The 23,766-nt window shown below is 49.0% G+C and overlaps 1 protein-coding gene across 1 annotated transcript in view; it reads right to left on the reverse strand.

The window, feature by feature from the left end:
* The window catches only part of LOC122379335 (serine/threonine-protein kinase/endoribonuclease IRE1-like), a 391,361-nt gene that overhangs the window by 206,044 nt on the left and 161,551 nt on the right, over positions 1–23,766 (reverse strand). Inside the window, exon 5 of the mRNA XM_043361464.1 lies at positions 14,144–14,319. Within this exon, the coding sequence (XP_043217399.1) occupies positions 14,144–14,319 (176 nt within the window). The remainder of the gene's footprint in view (positions 1–14,143; positions 14,320–23,766) is intronic.

A 23,766-nucleotide genomic window follows, 5' to 3' on the forward strand; every position in this document is an offset into this window, starting at 1 on the left:
TGTCGATTTTGTTCAAAATGTAGCAGAGAAGCTCATTAATAATGCCAGCCATATCATTGAAGGTGGACGACGACTAGTGGAACTTAGCTTCTTGACAGATCCACATCAACTACGTCACGTGTTCCAATACCAAAAATGGACAGGAATTCAGGGCATTTCGCACCCAAAGATCTGCGAGAAAACACTTATTATTCTTCTGTCCGGCAAATCTTCAGACAACTAATTCACTCACTATTCACTGTCTTGATAACAATAAATCAGTTCAGCTTGTGAAGAAGAAAAAGCTGAACAATCTGAACGCATTACCACTGGTGACGGCGTCAAAAACACAATATTTATGCCAACAAAACAGGAGCTCCGCCAAAAGCTGCCATCTCAGTCAGCTGGCAGCAGCTGACTCTGAAAAGAGTCAAACGCGCGGCTAATGCGAGCCGACATACGCCGAATCGCGATTCCAGCCAAACATGGTCTCGAAAAGTAGGTCACAGGTCAAAGGTCATTTGGGTATGGGTCATGAAATTTTCAGGGTAGGTGTGAAATTGATAAACGCGAGGGTACTAAAAGTGTCGTCGCGATCGGCCGCTTTTTACGCGAGTTATTCGCAAAAAACCATGGGGGGTCCGTTCGACCCCCTCCCCCCTATACGGGCGAGGGTTAAACTGCATCCAAAAGACACCTTTTTTGTTTTAATTTTAACTTCAAAATTTGACCTTTTTTGACCTGAAGGTGACCTGACCTAAGCTAAATTCGACTCAAAATGACCTCGAATGACACAGACGACATCAAATTCGAAATCTTTGGCCTAAATGGACCATAAAACATGTGTCACGTGACCGACGCATGATATAATATTTTCAAGACCTGTGATGACCTGACCTTGACCTGAAAATCAAAGTACAAGTTTGGTACCCTCAGGGTATATAGAGCATCTGTTCACGAGTGTGTGAACCAAAAAAGAGCCTGATCTGACTTGTAAGACGGCGGCCAGAGCCCAAAACGTGAACAAGCCAAAATGCTAATAATTTTTACTTTGACCTGACCTGTGACGTCATCGGTGACCTCGAGGTCAATGAAATTAGATTTCTACGACAGTTTTTCCGGGGCTATCAGACGCCGTTTGAATTTTGACGATCGGCCCAGTAGTTTCGGAGTTAGGGGGGGGGTATGAATAGCCCCCCCCCCCAGTAGGGCGTGTTATACGCAGACCCCAGTGGGGCGCGGGTTAAAATGCCATTAAAACAAAAATCTCGCCAGCACCGATGTTGTTTGATCCATGAACAAATAGGCAGAACAATTTAACCCTCGCCGGACCTATTGGTTTTCTACATACGCGCCGGCCGAGGGGGGGGGGCGGTTACGACCCCCCCCCCTTGCCGTTTCGCCCCTGGTGGAGCTAGCGCGTCGCGGAAAAAACGAGCGTGTGTACCGTTACGAGACTCAGAGATTGGTACCCGATTTTAAGGTCCTAGGTCAACCGGTGACCTCTGAGGTCAGGTCAAGTGCCCCAAGGTACGGTTCAGTTTTTGGTGAATGTAGTAACTTGGCAGTGAACTAAACGGCAGTGATTTAACGACCATGAATTCGGTTGACCTTGGCCGAGATGTTGTCGGAGCTTCAGTTTTGTAAAATACACACTTGTTGGATCGAGCTGGCACTGTGAGGACCTTGGTGAGGACTTGACGAGCGGACTGCTGATTCGGGAGATTCGGAAGACGACACTACAATTGGCGACGAGGTAGTCGGACCAGACGTGAGGTATGGAGGGAATTCGTCCGCCCGCGGCATTCTTACCTCTTCCAGGCCCGCCGGTGGTGCCGTGGAATAACTGGTTTCCGGACTTCGAAGTTTATGCCATGGCCATAGGTTGGTCAGCATGGAGTCAGGAGAGGCAGCAGGCCTTGCTCCTGCACTGCCTTGGGCAGGAAGGGCGGAGACTGTTTAGAGCTGAGTGCCCAGGAGGTATTGTGAAAACAGAGCCCTCTGACACCACTTTGGTTGAGGATACAGTAGCTGTCTTATGTCGTCTGTTTGTCAGTAAGACTGATATCATCTCAGAGAGGATAAAATTCAGGAAGTGCAGACAGCAGGCTTCTTCTGTTCGTACCTACCTAGCCAATCTGAGGGAAGGTAGTCAGAAGTGTGCATTTGGTAACTTAGAAGATGAAATGATAAGAGATCAGTTTTTGGAAGGATGTTCCTCTCAAAGGCTTAAGGAAAGACTGTGTCAGGAAGAAAACCTAACCCTGCAGCGTCTTGAAGTCATCGCTCTCGCTGCTGATCAGGCTGCTGACCGTCAACAAACTCTAGCTGGCAGGTCTCCGGAGCTGGGGGCAGAGGTCCTCAAGGAGGTGGCAGCGACTGAGAGGAGAGGCGGCTTCTCCACCCGGCGAGACTCAGAAGGCAAGAAACGACAGCAAGGTGAGATGACCTGTTTTGCATGTGGCCGTAAAGGACATAAAGCCAGGAGTAAGGAGTGTCCAGCCAGGGTCAGGAAGTGTAACAAGTGTCATGAGAAAGGGCATTATGCCAAGGCCATCTATAGAAGGTACAGTCACTCCTCCGCCGACCAATCAGAGACAGATCCTGAGTGACGTCACCCCTGATGCTCGCAAGGGGTACTCCATTCCTTTCAACGTAAAAATGACTAATTTCATTTGAAGATTATTGATGGCACTCTACACATACCGCTCAGCCGTTGATGTCAATGGAAAGCCCAACTCATTTTCCAGCGACAAAAAAGAGCAGCAATATGCTAAGAAATGGCCGGTTTTGAAGATATAGACGATTTAAAAACCCTCTGCAGCAGCAGGAAAGCAACGTAAAAACGCATCGAGCTTATATTTTTACTATGGATAATTCATTTTTCAGTAAGTTTTTAGATATGGTATAGATTTGAGTTACAACTTTATTACAATATTTTCATTACTTGAAACTTTATTTCAAAATAATATTTTCAAAAATGGCAGCTGTTGGCCAGTAGCTTGGGAGCGATTGTGGCGCACCGCGCCATTAAATGTCCTGAGGCCCCCTTATGATGTCATCAAAAGTGGAGTGACATGGGCCTGCATTATGCAGTCATGTGCAAGCGTCAGGAGTCTTCGCATGCCTGTGTGGTAGAAGTGTCGACTGTGCACCATGTGCCCTCTCAAGTGCCTCGTCCCATGATGTCTGTTGGCATTGATGGAATTCAGGTCCAGATGTTGGTGGATACAGGATCGGGAGTGAGTCTGATACCCAGCAGCTTGTATCAGGAGCAGTTTGCGCACGTCCCTCTACAGATGTCTTCCATCAGGCTTCAGGGATATGGAGGACACCTTCTGCCTGTTCGTGGTATGATGACGGCCACAGTGTCCTCTGACAGGGGATGTTCGACTGAGGGTACCTTGTTCGTGGTGGAGTCCCACAGTGTACCCCTGCTTGGCCGTGACCTACAGCAGCTGCTTAGTGTTACAGTCAAAGATGGCAATGTCGTCTGTGCGGTAGAGGGGGAGGATGCAGAGGTTCTGCCCGCCATACACGGCTTTGTCCACAGAGTCAAGGTGAAGGAGGGGGCCACTCCGGTCCGTCAGAAGCTGCGACCCCTGCCGCTGTCGGTCAGGGGTGAAGTGAAGGAGCACCTGGAGAAGCTGGAGAAGCAGGACGTCATAGAGAGGGTGGACTCCTCTCCATGGGTGTCACCTGTGGTGGTCACCCGGCGACGGACTGGTGGTATCCGTCTCTGCTTGGACTTGAAGGAGGTGAACAAGAGCATCATCTCAAGTAAGCACCCCTTGCCTGACATGCAAGAGATGTTAGATAAGCTCAGAGGAGCCAGAGTCTTTTCTTCACTAGACATGAAGTCAGCATTCAATCAGTTGATGCTTCACAAAGAGTCCCGTGACTTGACCGCTTTCATGACGCACGAGGGTCTGTGGCGCTACAAACGGTGCTGTTTTGGACTGTCGTCCATTCCAGCGGCATTCCAGAAGGTCATGGAAGCCGTCCTGACGGGTCTGCCAGGGGTGATGGTGTACATGGATGACATCATTGTGTTTGGCAGGGATGCACCAGAGCATGATGTCCGGCTGCAGCAGGTCCACGCGCGACTGAACGCTCATCGTATCACCCTGAACGAGAAGAAGTGCTTGTTTGGTGTCCCCACACTTGACTTCCTCGGGTTGACAGTGAGCGCAGCTGGCATCTCGGTCAGTGTTGAGAGGACGAGAGGGATGACGGAGATGACGTCACCGCGGACCAAGGCTGACCTCCAGTCAGCTCTGGGCCTTTTTGGCTTCTATGCCAGGTTCGTGCAGGGCTACTCGTCGCTGGTGGAGCCTCTGCGCGCGGAACTTCGTTCGAGTGCAAGTCACGAGTTCGAGTGGTCTGAGGAACTGGAGCTGGTCTTCAGGAGGGTGATCGCTCTGATCACGTCCAGTTCTGCGCTTGCCATGTTTGACCCCACCTTACCGACAGTGGTGACCACGGACGCGTCTGATGTTGGTCTCGGTGGGGTGCTGAGCCAGATCCACCCGGAAGGAGAGCGGGTCGTGGCGTTCGCATCCGCTACCCTCTCGTCAGCACAGCGGAAGTATTGTGCGACTGAGAAGGAGGCACTGGCTGCTCTATGGGCTATTGAACACTGGCATCGGTACCTGTTTGGCATTCACTTTACCCTCAGGACGGACCATCAGGCGCTGCTGCGACTTCTCACGTCCAGAGGAGTCGGACGGGCAGGAATGAGGATCAGTCGCTGGGCCAGTCGCCTCCTCGTCTACGACTTCGAGATCCGTCACGTGCCAGGCAAGTGTAACGTGGCTGACGGTCTCTCGCGTCTGCCGGCAGTGGGCGCGGAAGCGGCTCCAGACGACGAGGAGCAGCTGGTGGCGGAGATAGCTGAACGGGTGGAGCGTCTCTCGGCAGTGAGCAGAGGCGAGCTCCGCGAGTCAGTTCAGACCGATCCTGTTCTCAGGAAGCTGAAGAGTCAGCTGGACGAAGGGTGGCCGGCAAGGATTGCCAGCTGTCCTGACGACCTGAGACCGTTCTTCCGCTGCAGGCTGGAGCTGTCAACGGCTGACGGTCTCATCTTCAAGGGCGACCGGATCGTGGTTCCGGAGGAGCTGAGAAGGCGTCTTCTGGATCTTGCTCATGAGGGGCATCAAGGCACGGTAAGAACTAAGCAGCGCTTGAGGGAGCTGTTTTGGTGGCCCGGGATGGACGCCAACGTTGAGTGTCTTGTGCGTCAATGTGCTGCTTGCGCTACCGCTGACAAGACTGTCAAGGTGAATGTGCCCCCACTGAACCCGGTGCCCCTGCCCCAGACGCCCTGGAGTAAAGTGGGCATAGACTTCATTGGACCGATGGAGGGAGGTGGGGTGCAGAGACGTTTTGCTATTGTCATGGTCGATTACTACTCAAAGTGGCCAGAGGTAGCATTTTGTGCGCACCCCAACTCGGAGTCAGTGATAGAGTTCATGGAGGCTGTTGCGAGTCGAGAAGGATACCCAGAAGAGCTAGTTTGTGACAACGGTACTGCATTCACCTCTGCTGTCTTCACAGGCTACCTGAAAGAAGTGGGTGTGAGACAAATCAGAGTGACTCCCTATCATCCAAGGGGGGCGGGAGCAGTTGAGCGGTTCAATAAGAACGTCAAAAATGTCCTGCAGACTGCGACGGCCGATGGTATGGATTGGAAGCGGGCCATCCGTGAGTTCCTATTGTCATATAGGTCCACACCCCCATTCCACTACGGGCAGGTCACCGGCGGAGCTGCTGCGAGGGAGGCAACTGCGCACCAAGCTGCACGCGGCGGCTGAGCGTCGTCCGGTGGACGACTCGACGACGAGGGCGCGGGTGGCGACGCAGCAGGAAAAGCAGAAAAAGTACTTCGACCTGAGGTATTGTGCCCGGCCGAGGGACTATGAAGTGGGAGAATGGGTGAGGTTTAGGCTGGTGCCCCGCCCCAGGAAAGGTCGGCAGGCCTTCTCGTCTCCGAGAATGGTGATGGAAAGGAGGGGACGTGTCTCATACAAACTCAGCTGTGGGACATTGGTGCACGCTGAACGACTAACCCGCTCCACAGATCCTTCGAGCGGATCGCCGCCAGCGAGACTGAGTGAAGTCGGCGGCTGTCCGTCTCCGGCAGGCGGCGGCGGAGGACCGCCGTCTCCGGCGCGCGGCGACGGAGGACCGCCGCCGTCTCCGGCGCGCGGCGGTGGCGGAGGGCGGCCGTCCCCGACGGGCGCCGGCGAGGGAGAGCCACCAACGAGCGACGGCGGTGGACCGCTGTCCAGGGGCCGCGCATCGTCTCCGGCGCGCGGCGACGGAGGACCGCCGCCGTCTCCGGCGGGACCGCCGCCGTCTCCGGCGGGACCGCCGCCGTCCCCGGCGCGCGGTGAGGGGTCGTCGTCCCCGATACGTGGCGACGGTGCGCGCGGTGAGGGGTCGTCGTCCCCGATTCGTGGCGACAGTGTGCGCGGTGAGGGGTCGTCGTCCCCGATACGTGGCAACGGTGCGCGCGGTGAGGGGTCGTCGTCCCCGATACGTGGCGACGGTGGGGGACCGTCGTCCCTGGCGCGTGACGGTGGGGAACGGCGAACGCGGTGTGGGAGACGCATCAAGACACCAGCGCGTTTCCGTTAATGGAGGGGGGAAAATGTAGTAACTTGGCAGTGAACTAAACGGCAGTGATTTAACGACCATGAATTCGGTTGACCTTGGCCGAGATGTTGTCGGAGCTTCAGTTTTGTAAAATACACACTTGTTGGATCGAGCTGGCACTGTGAGGACCTTGGTGAGGACTTGACGAGCGGACTGCTGATTCGGGAGATTCGGAAGACGACACTACAGTGAATAACTTCGCAAAAAACGGCCGCAGAGCGCCGATTTTGGCAGCATCGTGTTTGCCTCGCTCAGGCGCGTCGAATGATATACTTGTTGTCCGGGTCAGGTCAACTTGGGATGTTGACCTCAGGTCAAGGTCAGGTCAGCACACCCAGGTCACGAAGTTGGCCGAAAGAGGTCATGTCGCATATCATTCGATTCGGCAGGTCTTCCTTAGTCCATTGGTGGCTTTCCCGACTCGCTAGCTCAATTTGATCAAGAGTTATTGACGAAAAACTAATATGACCTTGATGACGTCATAAATGACGTCACGCAAGGTCAACATTGCAAAAGTGACGCATCTAACCTTGCAAGGAGTGCATCAAATCACGATTCTGTTTGCTTGAGATTGTTGAAGATCGTTCCCGGCGCCAGAATAGCAGTTTGAATTTTTCCCCATTGACTTATAATGGTGAGGTCACAAAAATGACCTGACCTCATATGACCTTTAGGAAAAAATCCGAGATATACAAGCTGTGAGACTCATAATGGATACTAGATCCTGCAAGTTTCATTTCCCTGTGACATCTCCTCTGGCAGTGAAGGCGTTGCGAAGTTGCGACATCTGAAGACCGTGCAGAGGTTCACTTATGACGTCATAGGTCAGTGACCTGACCAGACCAAAAAATGCGGTTGGTGTCAAAAGATTTGGCTTGAATCAAAGGTCAGGTATGCCAAGATTCAGCTCTCTATCGCCAGCGTGCTCGGAGCTATCGCGAAAAAAAAAACCTTTGGGGGGGGGGCCGCACCCGCCCCCCCCTCGGCCGGCGAGGGTTAAAACATACCTTCATTTGAAAAATCAACAAAACAACAAAAATAACAGTTGCAGAGTATCAACATCTGCACGCTGCACACCGGTCAGTTGACAGAAGTCGCCTCTCTTCAATTAACAGAACGTCTATCATTTCATGCACTTTCTGAGTGGTTCCCTCAGATTTGACTCAGATTACCGTCAACGGTTTTGCTGACAGGGGGCAAAAACTGCAAAAATAGCCGATTTTTAAAAGTTTTTTTTTCTGCAATAACTTTTGGTTCAAGCCTTGCACGAGCTTCATTTTACCGGCATCGTGTTCCTCTCGTCAAGACGCATCGACTAAAGTATAATTTGACCTTGAAAGGTCAACTTGAATGTTTGACCTCAGTTCAAGGTCATATCCTGACCGGAAAGGGTCATGCTGCATATCAGTCGATCTGTATCGTTGAGCTTAACACATCCAAGGCGTTTTCATCGCTCGCTTGCCTATATCAAAAGGTATTCGCAAAAAAAACTGTTAGATACCAGTATAACGCCTTTTGGGGCGACTAACGGAGCGAGCGAGAGGGTGGGCCTTGCGCGTGCGAAATTTCGAGAGGGTACCTCCAACTGACTTGTGCACTGCACCCTACTAACCGGTCCCTAACCGCGTACCGAATTTGAGCGCAATCAGTCCAGCCGTTCTCGAGATCTGGAATCGACCCCTGCACGTGCGCACGTGCAGCAGCACCCCAACTCTGGCACATGGATATGCAGTGCCTAGTGGGTGCCTACCTACATGCTAGCTTTCAGCGCTTCCGGCCAAGTAGTTACCGAGATATTGCAACAATTACAAAACTGACACCTCTTCGTTTTGCACGTGGCACGTGCATAAGGGGTCACCCACATGCATCGGGAATAGTCCAATACTTGGTAGAAGGAATGAAGCTACCCTACAAAAATTACCGCGTGTAAATCGGTCAAGTGGTTGCTGAGATATAGGCTTCGCAAAAGCGTCCGCACGGCCGGCCAGCCGGCCGGCCGCTCATACTCAGAAATTTCCGTTAATCTAAGGAAAGACTACGCTCGCTTCGCTCGCTCCGTAATCATTCGTGACCTGCGATGAACTCAGGGGCATAGGGAGAGTGACCCAATTACGCACACGTAAGGTTCAAATCGCAATTGCTGCCAAATGGCTGCGCCGATAGGGTTGTAAACACGCCAGTATGTTAGGCAATCAATTGTCTCTATAATCCCAGAAACGGGACTATGCTGGGATTTCAGTGTGGCTATGGTGACTGTTTTAAAAAAGGTCTGCATTTGTGCGTTATTTGGAACAGGCTTCCTAAAAACGCACAGCAAGAGCCCTTTATTACGCACATTTTTCAATATGTATGCAGCGATACGGCGTGCACTAAAATATTAACTTTTCATTGCACCTTCAGTCATTAACGTCTTAACCCGCGCATGACTAGGGTATTTTCCATAAAGCGAGTGACGGGGGGCTCTCCAGAGCCACCCTCCTATCTCCGAAACTACTGGGCCGATAGTCAAAATTCAAACGGTGTATGATAGCCCTGGAAAAACTGTCGAGCGAAACCTATTTTCATTGACTTCGGGGTCACCGATGACGTCACAGGTCAGTTCAAAGTAAAAATTATCGACATTTTTGCTAGTTCACAATTTAGGCTCTGACCACCGTACGGCCGGTCCGATCAGGCTCATTTTTGGTTTACGCACTACTTGACGGATGCCTTAGATACCCTGAGGGTACCGAACTTTTACTTCGAATTTTTAAGGTCAAGGCCAGGTCATCGTAGCCCGCGCCCTGGTGGGGTCTGTTTATAACGCGACCTGGTGGGGGGCTATTTTTGCCCCCCCCCTCGTATCTCCGAAACTACTGGACGGATCCGCAAAATTCAAACGGCGTTCGAAAGGCCTGTAAATTTGTCGAAGGAAACCAAATTTCATTGATCTCGGGGTCACCGATGACGTCACAGGTCAGGTCAAAGATGAAATGTTTCACCGTTCACGGGTCTTCTAGGGAATGCGCTATAACACCGAGGAAAACGCATTTTGTCGAGAATCAGCGATAGGGCGTCAGTTGCCTAGTAGATATGTTGCTATTAGAGGTCACTGACAATACCAGGTCACGTCACAGGTCAGGTCACCAAGGATCACAGGTCAGGTCACATGAGCCCAACTTTACTAAGGTTGTGTGATGCATGTTTTATGGCCAATTTTTCATTTCCTACTCAATGGTGTTGGTTATAAGACAATCATGTACGGCTTAGGTCACTTTCTGGTGAAGTTCAGGTCACGGTCAGGTCAAGGTCAGGCCAAAAAAGGTCAAATCTTAAAAATGATAGTTTTGCATAAAATGGGTATTGATTCGATGCAGCTCGTCACGGGAGTCTAATGGTGGTCTTTGTTTTGCGGTACGGGGTCTAGAATTGCTAAAAATTGAGTTTGAAAATTTGACGTCATAATTTTTGAACAGTTTTTTCGCTATACCTAACTTCGCCAAAAAAGAGGTATCAATCTCAAATTTGGTATGTGGATGGAAGGCGGTAAGGACTATCACATATATTCCGGTTTTTGCGAAATTCAAAATTATTTTTGGATTTTTCGATCATTATATCCAAAAAATTATTTTTTGATTTTTGGGGGTCAAAATAAAAACAATCAAAAATCTGAGATAGCAGTTTTGTAGCCCTGTCAATTCTACAGCTTTTATTTCCTTATCATTTTTCTGTATTTGCAAAGCTATAGGCCTGACAGCTCTTCCCGCGAAACCCTTTTTTGGGTCGAAAACGGCAGAACATGACGTCACTCTGACGTCATTTCCGGCCAACCTATCATAGCCTTTGGAAAAATTTTTGGTCACCATATGTAAAATTGATGTCCGGGAGGGTATTCAAAGTTTGGTGACGATCGGCGCAGCAGTTCTGGAGATATATCGAAAAGTCTGGAGGGGGGGGGGACAAAAAATAGCCCCCCCCCCCACCAGGTCGCAGGCTAGGTCATGATAATTGTATATCATTTATCGGTCACGTGACGCATGTTTTATGGTCAATGTTACTCGTAGATTTCGAAAATAGTGTCGTATGTGTCATTTGAGGTCATTGTCAGCTGAATTATCGAAGGTCAGGTCACTTTCAGGTCAGAAAAGTTCTAATTTTGAAAATGAAATTTTTCAACAACAAAGGTGCCTATCAGATGCAGTTTGAGCTCAGTAACACGATGGTGCCATTTGTATTGCTGTACGACGTCAAAAACGTACTGAAAAATGGATTTGAAAAACATAAAATTGTAAAATTTTGACAATAATGCGAATAACTTGGCTATTTTTCAAGATATTGGGCTAAAACTTGCTAGATTAGTTCAATGGTGTGTGTTCTATCAGATTTATTCGGTTTTTGCGAGAAATCAAAAACTTTTTGAAAAAATCAAAATATAACAAAAAAAAATTATAAATGTAAAATTATATTTTTCAAAATTTCCAAAATTTCGAAAATTGGAGATTGCAGTTTGAAAGCCACGTGTACCTATTGTTTGTCTACTGATGCAACGAAATTAGATCTAGCTTTAGAAGTAAGCTCCTGAGAGCGTTTGCCGTAATTCAATATTTTGCATGAAAATTGGCCGACATGACGTCACTCTGACGTCATTTTCGGCCAAACAATGGTAGCTAGAAAGTTTAAATTTAAACACAAGGTGTCAAATTGATGCCGCTGCGGGTACGGCAAGTTTCGTGTTGATCCGTCAAGCGGTTTAGAAGATATTGCCGAAAAACGGGAGGGGGCTCTGTAGAGCCCCTCCCCCCCCAGTCATGCGCGGGTTAAGTAACAATGTGTTAAAGTGATGCCCGAGAGGATACTGAAAGTTTGGTGACAATCAACACTGTGGTTTTGGATGTATAACGATAAATCTGAAGGGGGCGGGGGCTAAAAATAGCTCCGTCACCAAGATGCGGGTTAACCCTCGCCCGCACATGTCATTTTCCCATTCTAGAACGCACATGGGGGGGGGGGGGTGCCACCCCCGCGCCATTTCGTTCCTGTTGGAGATAGAGGTTCGCGGTAAAGACCAAAAAGATTCTTTGGGAAGAGACGAATCCAATGATACCCAGTTTTCCTTCTGATGCTTGTCATTGACCTTGCAAGTCAGGTCAAACAAAAAAATGTTGCTGTTTTGGGTCACTGTTGGATATCAAGTGCGCTGCTTATCATATACCGATGCCGATGCCGTTTTCTGGTGCCAATACAGCTAGAACCTCTTTGTCACACTGCCCGACCAGGTTTTTGCTGCTGAGGTCATTTCAGGTCAAGCTAGGTCAAGGTCAATGATATGTGTTTGCATGTCTGTGTGTGTCTGTGTGTATGTTACAGGCAAAGTGAAAACTCGGGCATTTTGCAAAATGCCTAGGCAATTTGCAAAATGCCTGACCGGCTGGGCATTTCGCAAAATGCCCAGGCAATTTGCAAAATGCCTGACAGGCCAGGCATTTTGCAAAATGCCTAGGCAGTTTGCAAACTGCCTGGCCCACCAGGCATTTTGCAAACTGCCTGAAATTATTTTCTCAGGCAGTTTGCAAAATGCCCGACATCGAACTCACACCAGCGACGATGCGTAATCATTAGGTATTGTAAGTGCCGCTTACAGGGGTTAATCACAAGCGATACGCACCAAGTGGGAGGACACACAGTGAGACATTCTCCGGGTAGCGCTGCCGAGTTCAGGGTCACTGAGCCCCAGGCAGCGCGGCCCGACCGCCGCGCCGGCTGCCGGGCGCCCGGCGCGGTTTTATCGGTAAACACGCGTTAAAATTGTAATGTTTCTAAGAGCCTTGATGACTCTGGAAATACTTTGGGTAGATCTGATCAGAAAAGAATGTTCTTTCGATGTATGGTAGTTTGATTGGCGGGCCACACGCCTACATTATCAATGCATTGTGACTGTGTAAAGATGAGCATGTCCGTTGAATGTAAAACTCGTTATTTCTAAGCGTCTTTTTATTATAAAGGTGTGCACGTGGGTCGTGGATGACCAAAAACTTGCTTTTCTGGAAAAGCCACATGTTCTTTTAGTCTATGGAATGTATCTCATCGCATTCCAATGCATTGTTTATGAATGCTGTTTTTCCTGAAATGTACCAAAAATGGCTGATTTCTCAAGATATAGACTATTTCTTTCCACGTCACACGTGATTAACAAAAATGCTCATTGGATACGATGTCTCTGTTCTATCGATCGAGCTGGCAACCCCGTGTCACTGCGGCCCTCTGTTGCCGTGATGTAAGTAAGCACGGGAAGCGAAGAATGTCGGGTCAATATTCGGCCGGTCGCCGCGTTTTTCCGCGCCCATGTTTTTTATGTGCCCTGCTCCGCGCCCCATCACAGCATTCGTACACACGCACGGCTACAACTCCGTATACGAAAAGTATAGGGAGACGTTGGCTCAATCTACACAGTCCATTCAGTAGTGGCTCCATCTCGACGGAAGTGGCGGAAGACGTGGGTATATTCGTAAATATTGAATGTGCTTGGGGCTCAGGCACATGGGAACGACGTGGTCAACGCCTGTGGTAAACAAAAACGGTAAAATAAATCAATCACAACTCAGGCATTTTGCAAAATGCCTGACCCGCCAGGCATTTTGTAAACTGCCTAGGCAGTTTGCAAAATGCCTGGTGGGTCAGGCAGTTTGCAAACTGCCTAGGCATTTTGCAAAATGCCTGGCCTGTCAGGCATTTTGCAAATTGCCTGGGCATTTTGCAAAATGCCTAGCCGGTCAGGCATTTTGCAAATTGCCTAGGCATTTTGCAAAATGCCCGAGTTATCACTTTGCCTGTAACATGTATACTGATGTGTGCACTGACTGTTTATGTGTCCATATTACATGAAATCATGATCTGAGAAGCTTTTACCAAAAATGCAGTCAAAAAAACTTCACGAAAAGTAAATTCAGCTTGCCTAAAGCGCAATTATTTTAGATGACCTCGGTTGACCTTGACCCTGACCTTGACATCTGTACATTGTCGAACAACATGTTCCATGATAGGTGGGAGGTAAGACTGGCAAAAAAGGCCGAAATCAAGGTGTCAAAAGCTCACAAGGCCCCTAGCCAACGCAAGATGTTGAGAAGATAATTGGTCATTTGGGTCATGACATGACCTGAAAAACTAGGTCATATCTCCGAAATCAAAAACCACAGAAATTTGAAATGTTCAGAGGACATCAAGAAAGGATAGAGGAGCAGCTATACCAAAAATCAGCCTTCTAGCTCTAAAATGTTGAGTGCAGAGCAGAAAGACTACCTGGAGGTAGTCTTTCTGGGGGGTGACAAACCCCGCCCCCATGTGCGGGCGGTGGTTAAATGTCAGCATTAACGCTCACGCACTATCGCATTATCGCAAACAAGTTCAGATTAAAAAAAAAAATGCGACAACACGATATCGCATTAATCGCAAAATAACACAGACTAAATCGCCAAGTGGAGCCTGGGCCTTAGGGTGGCCACTTTGCCTCACTCCTCCTTGTGCTACTCACTGATTTGTTTTTCATGGAGCCATTCCAGTCCTTTTGAAGAGTCGCGAAGTATTGTGACTTTATCGATCCCAAGGCTGGTAAATTTGACTTTTTCTTTCACGTAATCGTGCACTGTACAAACGCCAAGTTCCATAGCGATGAGGTAATGTTCATCAGACCTCACCGCTGTGTAGAACCTGCAAGGAAAATCAGATAATGTCAAATCTCTCTCTCTCTCTCTCTCTCTCTCTCTCTCTCTCTCTCTCTCTCTCTCTCTCTCTCTCTCTCTCTCTCTCTCTCTCTCTCTCTCTCTCTCTCTCTTCTCTCTCTCTCTCTCTCTCTCTCTCTCTCTCTCTCTCTCTCTCTCTCTCTCTCTTTCTCTCTCTCTTCTCTCTTCTCTCTCTCTCTCTCTCACTCTCACTAGTCACTATCCATGCTCTTCCACTGGAATTTTCAGACCACAGCGGGCCCTTGACAGGATTTTCGGGGAGGTTGATCAGCTGACCCTCTGATGCCAACCTCATAACCCGCGCCCTGCTGGGGGAGGGGTGTTTGAACACCCCCTCCCCCCTCCTGCGGTTTTTTTTAAAAATATCTATAAAAAACGGCGGCGTTTCGTTTTTGGCACACCTTTTCTATCTTTTTTCTATCTTTTCTACATATGTTGTGAAAATTTCAGACCCAGGTCACTTAACCCGCGCCGGGCCGGTGCTCCGAGACTTCCGTGCCGGGCCGGAGGGGGGGGGGGTGTCTGAACACCCCTCCTTCTTACTCGGCTCCTGGGCCACATAGTGACACGCAGTAAGCGGCAATCAAAAGAACGTCCCAAATAAGGACGAAAACACTTCAGTCATTTTCACGGGCGTAGGAACGTCATGAAAAGTGAGTGGGCCACAATGTTGAGGGGCCTCCTTTCCAGGGGGCCCCCTATTTTCAGGGGCCTCTAACTTTTTCATTGTCCTGCTTTCAAGTATGACCTCCAAATCTAGCTTCTGAGATCGGGCAGATGTACCCAGGGATCAGGGGCGTAACCGCTTAAGCGAACAGCGCGGAAAGTCCACACTATTTTAAAAAGTTATTCCCCTCTCCGATTTTTTTTTAGAATCTATTTGCCGCAAACGGCGCATGACCCCTGAAAACCATAATACAAATGTCTTCCTCGTTTCTTAGGAGCCCCTAGCTCCATAGGCGCCCCTCTTTGGCATATGAGCACCCTATAGTCATCATCAGAGACATCCCTACATGATCCACAGGCGACCCTTGTCGCATAAAATGTGCCTTTGTCTTAGGCGCCACTCTTTTATTGACATTGGAGGCGCCTCTCTTTGCCATGCCGGCGCCCCTGTTTCGTATGAATGCACGCACCCCTATGGCATTGATAGACGCCTCTCTATTGCATGTGGACGCCCATATATGTAGGCCTCGGAGGCGCCCCTCTATTGCATGTAGGTGCCCTCACTGCCTCAGAGCCGCTCCTCTTTGGCATACAGACGCCCGTCTTTCGTACGGAGGAGCCGCTATGGCATTGATAGGCGCCCCTCTATTGCATGTCGACACCCGAGTAGGCATCATAGGTGCCGTCTCTCGCAAGCAGACACCCCTATGAGCATCACAGGCGGCCGTATGGGCATCGCAGGCGCCATGGGCGTCGAAAACAGAGGGACAGGGGACGCGTCCCCCCGGTCGAGGAATCCGAGGGGCAAATCCCCCCAAAAAATAAACACCCAAGGATGCTTAAAAATGACTATTTGCAGAATAGTCAACTCCGACCGTCTCCGGCTTCAACCCCGCAGTCGTGCAGACTACACTAAATTTCCAACTTCTAGGAAACAAGCTGCACGGTTGATGCAGGACCACAAAACTTAGAGGCTGCTTGACTTGGTGACCCGACCTCACCTTATCATACATCAATTCTACACATGTTGTGAAAATTTCAGACCAAGGTCATTCAAGGTCAGGTCACCAGGACACTTGAAGTGACCTCACCTCATAAAAAGTTTCAATATCTGCCATAGCTACACCGAGTGACCGATCACTTTGAAACTTTCAGCGATTGATGGTGGTAACAGTATCTATAAAATGTATATCCCGGAATTTTGATATCGGTGACCTAAGGTCAGGTCAATTTTGCGGCCTCTCCATTACCTATAAGTCAATGGGAGAAAACTGAAAAGCGTCTGTTTTGCACGAACGCTATTCTAGACACTCTCAAACATCGAGATGTAGGTGAAATTGACACACTGAACCGGAAAATGGCAACTGTGACCCCTCGTTATGTCCCCGAGGTCATCTCAGGTCACAAACAGAATTTAACAGTTTTTCGCTAAAAACATCTGATAGAGGCGTGCTAGAGCGCTGAAAACGCCTTAGATGTGTTCGGCGCGACGTTGCAGATCGACTGATATGCAACATGACCTTTTCCGGTCAGGTCATGACCTTGACCTGAGGTCAAATTTTCAAGTTGACCTTTCAAGGTCACCTTATAGTTCATTCGACGCGTCTCGACAAGAGGAACATGATGCTGGCAAAAGTAATGTCATGACTCTTTTGAGTCAAAAGTTATCGCCGAAAAACCGATTTTCGTAAAAACGGCTATTTTTGGAGTTTTTGCCCTCTGGAGGCTAAACCGTTGACCTGAGGTCAAATCTGAGTACATTGTTCAGAAAGCTCTGTAAAAGGGCTATCGTATGCACTTTTCCGCGGCGCTGTAGCTCTATCGGTTCCCGAGATAGCCGTTGGCAGTTTCCAAAATGTTGAAATAGTCAACATTTTACCTTTGTTGACCTCTGGTGACCTGACCTTTGACCTGACCCAAAAAATGACTGAAGTGTTTTCGTCCTTATTTTTGACGTTCTTTCGATTGCCGCTTACCGCGTGTCGCTACGTGGCCCAGGAGCCGAGTTAGAAGGGGGGGGGGGTGTTCAAACACCCCCCACACCAGGTCGTGGAAAATCCAGACTGACACTGGGGCGCGGGTTAACAAATGTTTTAGCCAATTTTCGCGACGCTTCGCGCCGCCGATTCCTACAGCAGTCAAAAAGAGAGATTGTGACTGTAATGCCTCCCCTCCTCCTACGCGGGCATGAATGCATTATGTAGGCATCAGATTCAGATTGGTGGCATGCGTCAACAATTAGGTACACCCTAAAAGAAGAGCAGCGGCTTTGCCCCTAACTGTGTCAAATTCAATCGGACTTCAGATGTGTAGTGTAAAAAAAAATCCGGCTTGTAAATGTACAACCTTTAACACAGATAGTGCATTTGGCTAAACGTGTGGCAACAATACCTACTTTTGGGTTTTAACCCTCGCCGGACCTATTGGCTTTCTACAATATATGATTTCAAGCTTTTACAACTAGACATCTTAATTCAAGGTAGGTACGTTTTTCGGCTACTAGTCGTTTATTGTTTTCGTTTCGAATTTTCGACCTTCGCATCGAGGTCGTTGTCAAGGAACATATAACAATGACAATGACATGCATCATGAACACGGTTGAAAAAATAGTACGGTTATCATATCTCAAAACGTGCAAGTAATCCCTCCAGCTATTTCTGACCTGAAAATCTGTACCCAAAATTAACCCGCGCACCGACGGGGGTCTGCGCCAACTTAGTACCGACGGGGGGGGGGGGGGGCGGATGACCGCCCCCCCCTGAGATCTCGAGAACGAAGCAAGATAGCGACAACCGGTAAACGGCATCGGATACGCACGGTCAAGATCTACAATTTTTACAAAGGTCATTTTCAGGTCAGGTCAAAGATGACGTCACAGGGGTCGAAAAAGTCAAAATGGCGGCGCTAAATATGGAGAGAGTTTTTCTCGAATAACTTTCGAATTAGTCAAGATAGGAACAAACTAAGGGCATCATCGTGATCCTCTCGTCAATCCGCATCGAATGATATATAAGTTGACCTCGAAAGGTCAAGGTCAAAGGTTGACCTCAGGTCACGTGACCTCGAGGTCATCATGTATATCATTCGATGCGTCTTGACGAGCTGAACACAATGAGACCATCCACGCGTCTGTATCTTGTTCCTGTACGGAGTTATTGGCCAAAAACCTTTGGTGACCTTTGATGACGTCACATGACCTCACAGCTGCCCAACAGCAAAACAGACCTCAAGGTAGTGAAGGTTGATCGTATATGAAGTCATGTATGGTATATGGGGCCATTCCGACCCGTTTTAGTGGTAAAAACAGGGAGTTGATTTTCCCCCCATTGACTTATAATGGGGAGGTCGCGAAATTGACCTGACCTTAGGTCACCGATATCAAAATTCCGAGATATACAAATTGTAGCTACTAATGACCTAATAACATCCTGCGACTTTCAAAGGCCTCCGACATCTACTGTAGCTCTGGCACGGTGACAAAGTTGCAAAAAAGTGACTTGAGGTTGGGTCATTCAAAGTGACCTGGTGACCTGACCTTGAAAGGTAGGAGGTTCAAACTTGCACACCATGTGTAAAATTGATAAGGGAATAGTCATACCAAATTTCGCGGCGCTACGCGCCGCGGTTTTCCCGCTATTCGCGAAAAACCTCAGGGGGGGGCGGATATCCGCCCCCCCCGTCGGTGCGCGGGTTAATGAGGAAAAAGTGAATGAATAGATGAAAGAATGAATGAATGGCTAACTGACGGACTGACTGACTGACTGACTGACTGAATGAATGAATGAATCAATCAATGAATGAATGAATGAATGAATGAATAAAAGAATGAATGAATGAATGAATGAATGTATGCAGTACATGAGACATACAAACAGGCTGTGACACATTAAAAATACATGCTTAAAATCTTTGATTGCTTGATCGTCGGATCTCGTTGCCCTACCAGCACTGATCCCATAAAGGACTGAATGCGGTGCCGTCTACTCGGTTGATGGTGTCGTTTTTCTTGACGTGTATTTGTAGCGCTTCTTTCGTGAGTCGTTTCGTGAGATTGTTTTCGTTTTCGAGGACTGTCGTTTTGTTCCAAAGCGGTGCGTGATCTCCTGGTTCTTGACAACGACCTCGATGCGAAGGTCGAAAATTCGAAACGAAAACAATAAACGACCAGTAGCCGAAAAACGTACCTACCTTGGCTTTCTACATACGCGCCGGCCGAGGGGGGGGGCAGGTACGACCCCCCTCGCCGATTCGCCCCTGGTGGAGCTAGCGCGTCGCAGAAAAAACTAACGTGTGCGCCGTTACGAGACGCAGAGATTGGTACCCGATTTTAAGGTCCTAGGTCAACCGGTGACCTCTGAGGTCAGGTCAAGTGCACCAAGGTACGGTTCCGTTTTTGGTGAATAACTTCGCAAAAAAACGGCCGCAGAGCCGTGATTTTGGCAGCATCGTGTTCGCCTCGACCAGGCGCGTCGAATGATTTACTTTTTGTTCGGGTCAGGTCAATTTAGGGTGTTGACCTCAGGTCAAGGTCAGGTCAGCACCCCAGGTCACCAAATTGGTCGAAAGAGGTCATGTCGCATATCATTCGATTCGATTCGGCAGGTCTTCCTGAGTCCATTGGTGGCTTTCCCGACTCGCTAGCTCAATTTGATCGGGAGTTATTGACGAGAAACTAATATGACCTTGATGACGTCATAAATGACGTCACGCAAGGTCAACATTGCAAAAGTGACGAATCTAACCTTGCAAGGAGTGCAGCAAATCACGATTCTGTGTGCTTGAGATAGTTGGAGATCGTTCCCGGCGCCAGAATAGCAGTTTTCATTTTCCCCATTGACTCAGTGGCGCAGCCAGGGGGGGGGGGGGTCAGAGGGTCAGCTGACCCCCCGAAATTTCTGTCGGGGGCCCGCTCGAGAAAGAGAGAAAGAGAGAGAGAGAGAGAGAGAGAGAGAGAGAGAGAGAGAGAGAGAGAGAGAGAGAGAGAGAGAGAGAGAGAGAGAGAGAGAGAGAGAGAGAGAGAGGAGAGAGAGAGAGAGAGAGAGAGAGAGGTCGTAATCTAATTATTGGACGAGCCCGCTTCGAGAAATGCCTACTGGGACACCACGGGTGAGGGGTCGGCCCGGGGCTCCAGGTGGATGGGGCCCGGGCCCCCGGGAGAACGGGCCCGGGCCCCCGATGGATGGGGTCCGGGGCCCCGGTGGATGGGTCCGGGTCCCCGGGAGAACGGGCCCCGAGCCCCGGGTGGACGGGGCCTGAACCCCCGGGAGAACGGGCCCGGGCCCCCGGATGGATGGGGCCCGGGGCCCCCGGTGGATGGGCCCGGGCCCCCGGGAGAACGGGCCCGGGCCCCCGGGAGAACGCACCCTGGCCCCCTGGGTGGATGGGGTCCGGGCCCCGGGTGGATGGGGCCCGGGACCCCGGGAGAACGGGTCCGGGCCCCCTGGTGGATGGGGCCCGGGAGCCCCGGTGGATGGGCCCGGGCCCCGGGAGAACGGGCCCCGAGCCCTGGGTGGACGGGGCCTGGATCCCTGGGCGGATGGGGCCCGGGCCCCCTGGGTGGATGGGGCCCGGGCCCTTGGGAGAACGGGCCCTGGCCCCCTAGGTGGATGGGGTCCGGGCCCCTGGGTTGACGGGGCCCGGAGCCCCGGGTGGATGGGGCTCGGAGCCCAGGTGGACGTGGCCCGGGCCCCCGTGTGGATAGGGCTCGGGCCCTCGGGTGAATGGGCCCCCTAGGGTGACCCGCTTGCTCCGCAACGCGAATAAGGGGTATGTTCGATCGGTGGGCGTTTGGTTGGTCTTGTGTCCGTGGGTTATGTATGTTACAGGGAGTATGCGATTTCAGTTAGTTTGCAACGACCCTAGGGTGGTTGTAACCTCCCTGAACGATCAGTTTGTTTGCAACGACCCTAGGGACGTTACAAAATAACTGCTCGTTCCGGGACGTTGCAACGAAACTAGGGTCGTTGCAACCTCCCTAGTTAGTATGCAACGAACCTAGGGTTGTTACAAAATAACTAGGGAGTTTAAGAATTCATCGAGTCTCGTTTCACAGGAGGGCCGTCAACAATCTTGTCCAATGAAAATCTTGTTCAATCTAGTTCATTTAACAAGAAAAGGAGAACAAAATTTGAACATTCAGCTCAGGAGTATTTCACGACGGCCATGAAGTACACATTTTGTGCAGATTTGTTCAAATTAGATGGGCATTCGCCAGGAAGCCCTTCGTAAAAAACGGCTATTATCCGCTCGTTTCCAGTCTTTTTGTGATTGTAAACGTTCAAACATGTGAAATGATGGTGGTCCCATGCATTATGGTGGGTGGCAAGGTCACGTGAAGGTCAGGTCAGGGTCATGGACCTTTGATGACCTTAGTTCACTTCTTCTGGGTTCATATATTTTTGGGCTAGTTTTTGGAGCTGATTTCGAATTTAGCACCCATTTGAACATTTACGAAGTAATTTTGGCGCCTTCGTATGTCACGAGGCTGTCAGTGGTGGTTGACACCTACTAACTATGGACAGCTGGGGCATTCCACGATAGATCGTACCAGGCCCGTCACCCTCATCTCTCAGATTTTAATGAAAATCCGTCCTAGGGGTAATCATAGGCCCCAAAGACGCCTGGCAAAATATCAGACTTCTCAGATCAAAACTTTTTGAGTTATATTGCATTACATTTTTTTAACTTCGGTTTGTAACGGTGAGTTTGATGGCCTATAACTCAAGAACAGGTTAAGCTACCAACAAACAGTAAACAACACTAAGCTTGCGATGAAGCAAAAATTAATATTACCATTTAAAAATTCCAAAGAAAAATTTTCATTGTTGAGCAAAAACCGTGATCTTTTTTCATTTGCCTCTAATGACCTTTGGGACCAAAATTTTTCAAATTTTTATTTTTTCAAAATAAACTTCATGTCATTGCAAATCGACATGCAAAAAATTAGAAAGGTGTTCTTTCTATAAAATCCTCATTTTCCCGCAAACAAAATGGGCTTCGGAGGGGTTGATTCGACCCCAGCACGCCGTTTCGCTTCTAATAGAGCTAGAGTCTCGCGGAAAAAACGAGCGTGTGTGCCGCAACCAGTCCCAGCGATTGGTACCCGATTTTAAGGTCTTAATTTAACCGGTAGCGTCTGAGGTCAGGTCAAGTGACTGAAGTTACGGGTTCGGTTTTTGGTAAATAACTTCGCAAAAAATGGCCGCAGAGCCGCGATTTTGGCATCATTGTGTTCGCCTAGCTCAGGTGCATCGAATGGTATACTTTTTGCTAGGGTGAGGTCAACTTAAGTAGTTGACCTCGGATCAAGGTCAGGTCAGAGCCCCTCAGGTCACGAAGCTGGGCAAAGGGTATCATATGGCATATCATTCGATTCGGAAGGTCTTCCCGAGTCCATTGGTGGCTTTCCCGACTCTCTAGCTCCATTTGATCGGGAGTTATTGACGAAAAACTCGTACGACCCTAGTGACGTCATAAATGACGTCACGCAAGGTTACCAATGCAAAAGAAAAGCATTGGACTTTGCAAGAAGTGCATGAAATCACGATACCATGTACGTGGGATAGTTTTAGATCATTCTCGGCGCCAAAATAACAGTCTTTATATTTCCCCATTGACTTATAACAGTGATGTCACGTGACCGACCACCTGACCTCACGTAACCTTAAATATTCCCAGATATACAAGTTGTGAGACCTCTGGAGGACACCATGTATGCGTCCTGTAACTTTCATCTCGGACAGATATGGTCGTTGGCGTCCAAAACAATGTCAGAACCAAACAGCCTTTTTCACCCTCGCGCTTATAGGAAAGAGGGTTGGATGAACCCTCTTTTCACTTTTTTCAGATGACTCAGACTTCAATTAAAATTTCAGTAACCCGTGATGTCACTAGGCAGCGTTACCACGCCATTTGTAAGCTCCCCTCCCGAAATCACTATTCGAAACCGTTATCGTGACGTAAAATAAATACATTTATAGAAAGAACACCTTCCTAATTTTTTGCATATTTGTTAACAATGAGCCAAATATTTTTTTAAAGAAATAAAAATTCAAAAAAATTTGGTCCCAAAGTCCAAAAAATACAAATGAAAGAAAACTCGATATGTCATATATCAAAAATAGCGTATTTTTCGAAATTTCAAAAATACATATTAATCTCTATTTCATTGCATGTTCAATGTTATATAACATTTGGCATTTGAATAATCCGTCTTAGAGTTACAGCCCGCCAAACTTAGCGCTGCAAAGCAAGATCCAAAAAATGTTATACACCATAACTCAAAAAATACTTATCTGATAAGTCTGAAATTGTTACAGGTGGATTCAGAGCCCCTGATTACCCCTGAGACCAATTCTCGTCAAATTCCGAGAGATGAGGGTGTCAAATTGGAAAAAAGTGGTACGATCTATCGTGGAATGCCCCAGCTAGCAAGACGCCTACTGGTTGACCTGACCTGACCTGACCCGACCTGGCCTAAAAACACCAAGACATCATCGGTGATCAAAGCTAACATGAAATTCGTGATCAGCGCCCCGAAAAAAAAACTCGTAACAGCCTAACTCTCCAAAGTTTAAACAGGTCCCGATTTTCCCGACTTTTGAGTCACTGACCTGACCTGGAAGGTCAACCAATAACCTAGCCCCGCCCTGTGCGTTTGCGGCTAGCAGATCACAAATAAGGGCGAGAGTTAACCCCGCAGGACCAGTTGGTTTTCTACATACGCGCCGGCCGGGGGGGGGGGGGGTTG

This window comes from Amphibalanus amphitrite, unplaced genomic scaffold (assembly GCF_019059575.1).
Source record: "Amphibalanus amphitrite isolate SeventyFive unplaced genomic scaffold, NRLGWU_Aamphi_draft 000008F_arrow, whole genome shotgun sequence".
Taxonomy (NCBI): Eukaryota; Metazoa; Arthropoda; class Thecostraca; order Balanomorpha; family Balanidae; genus Amphibalanus; species Amphibalanus amphitrite.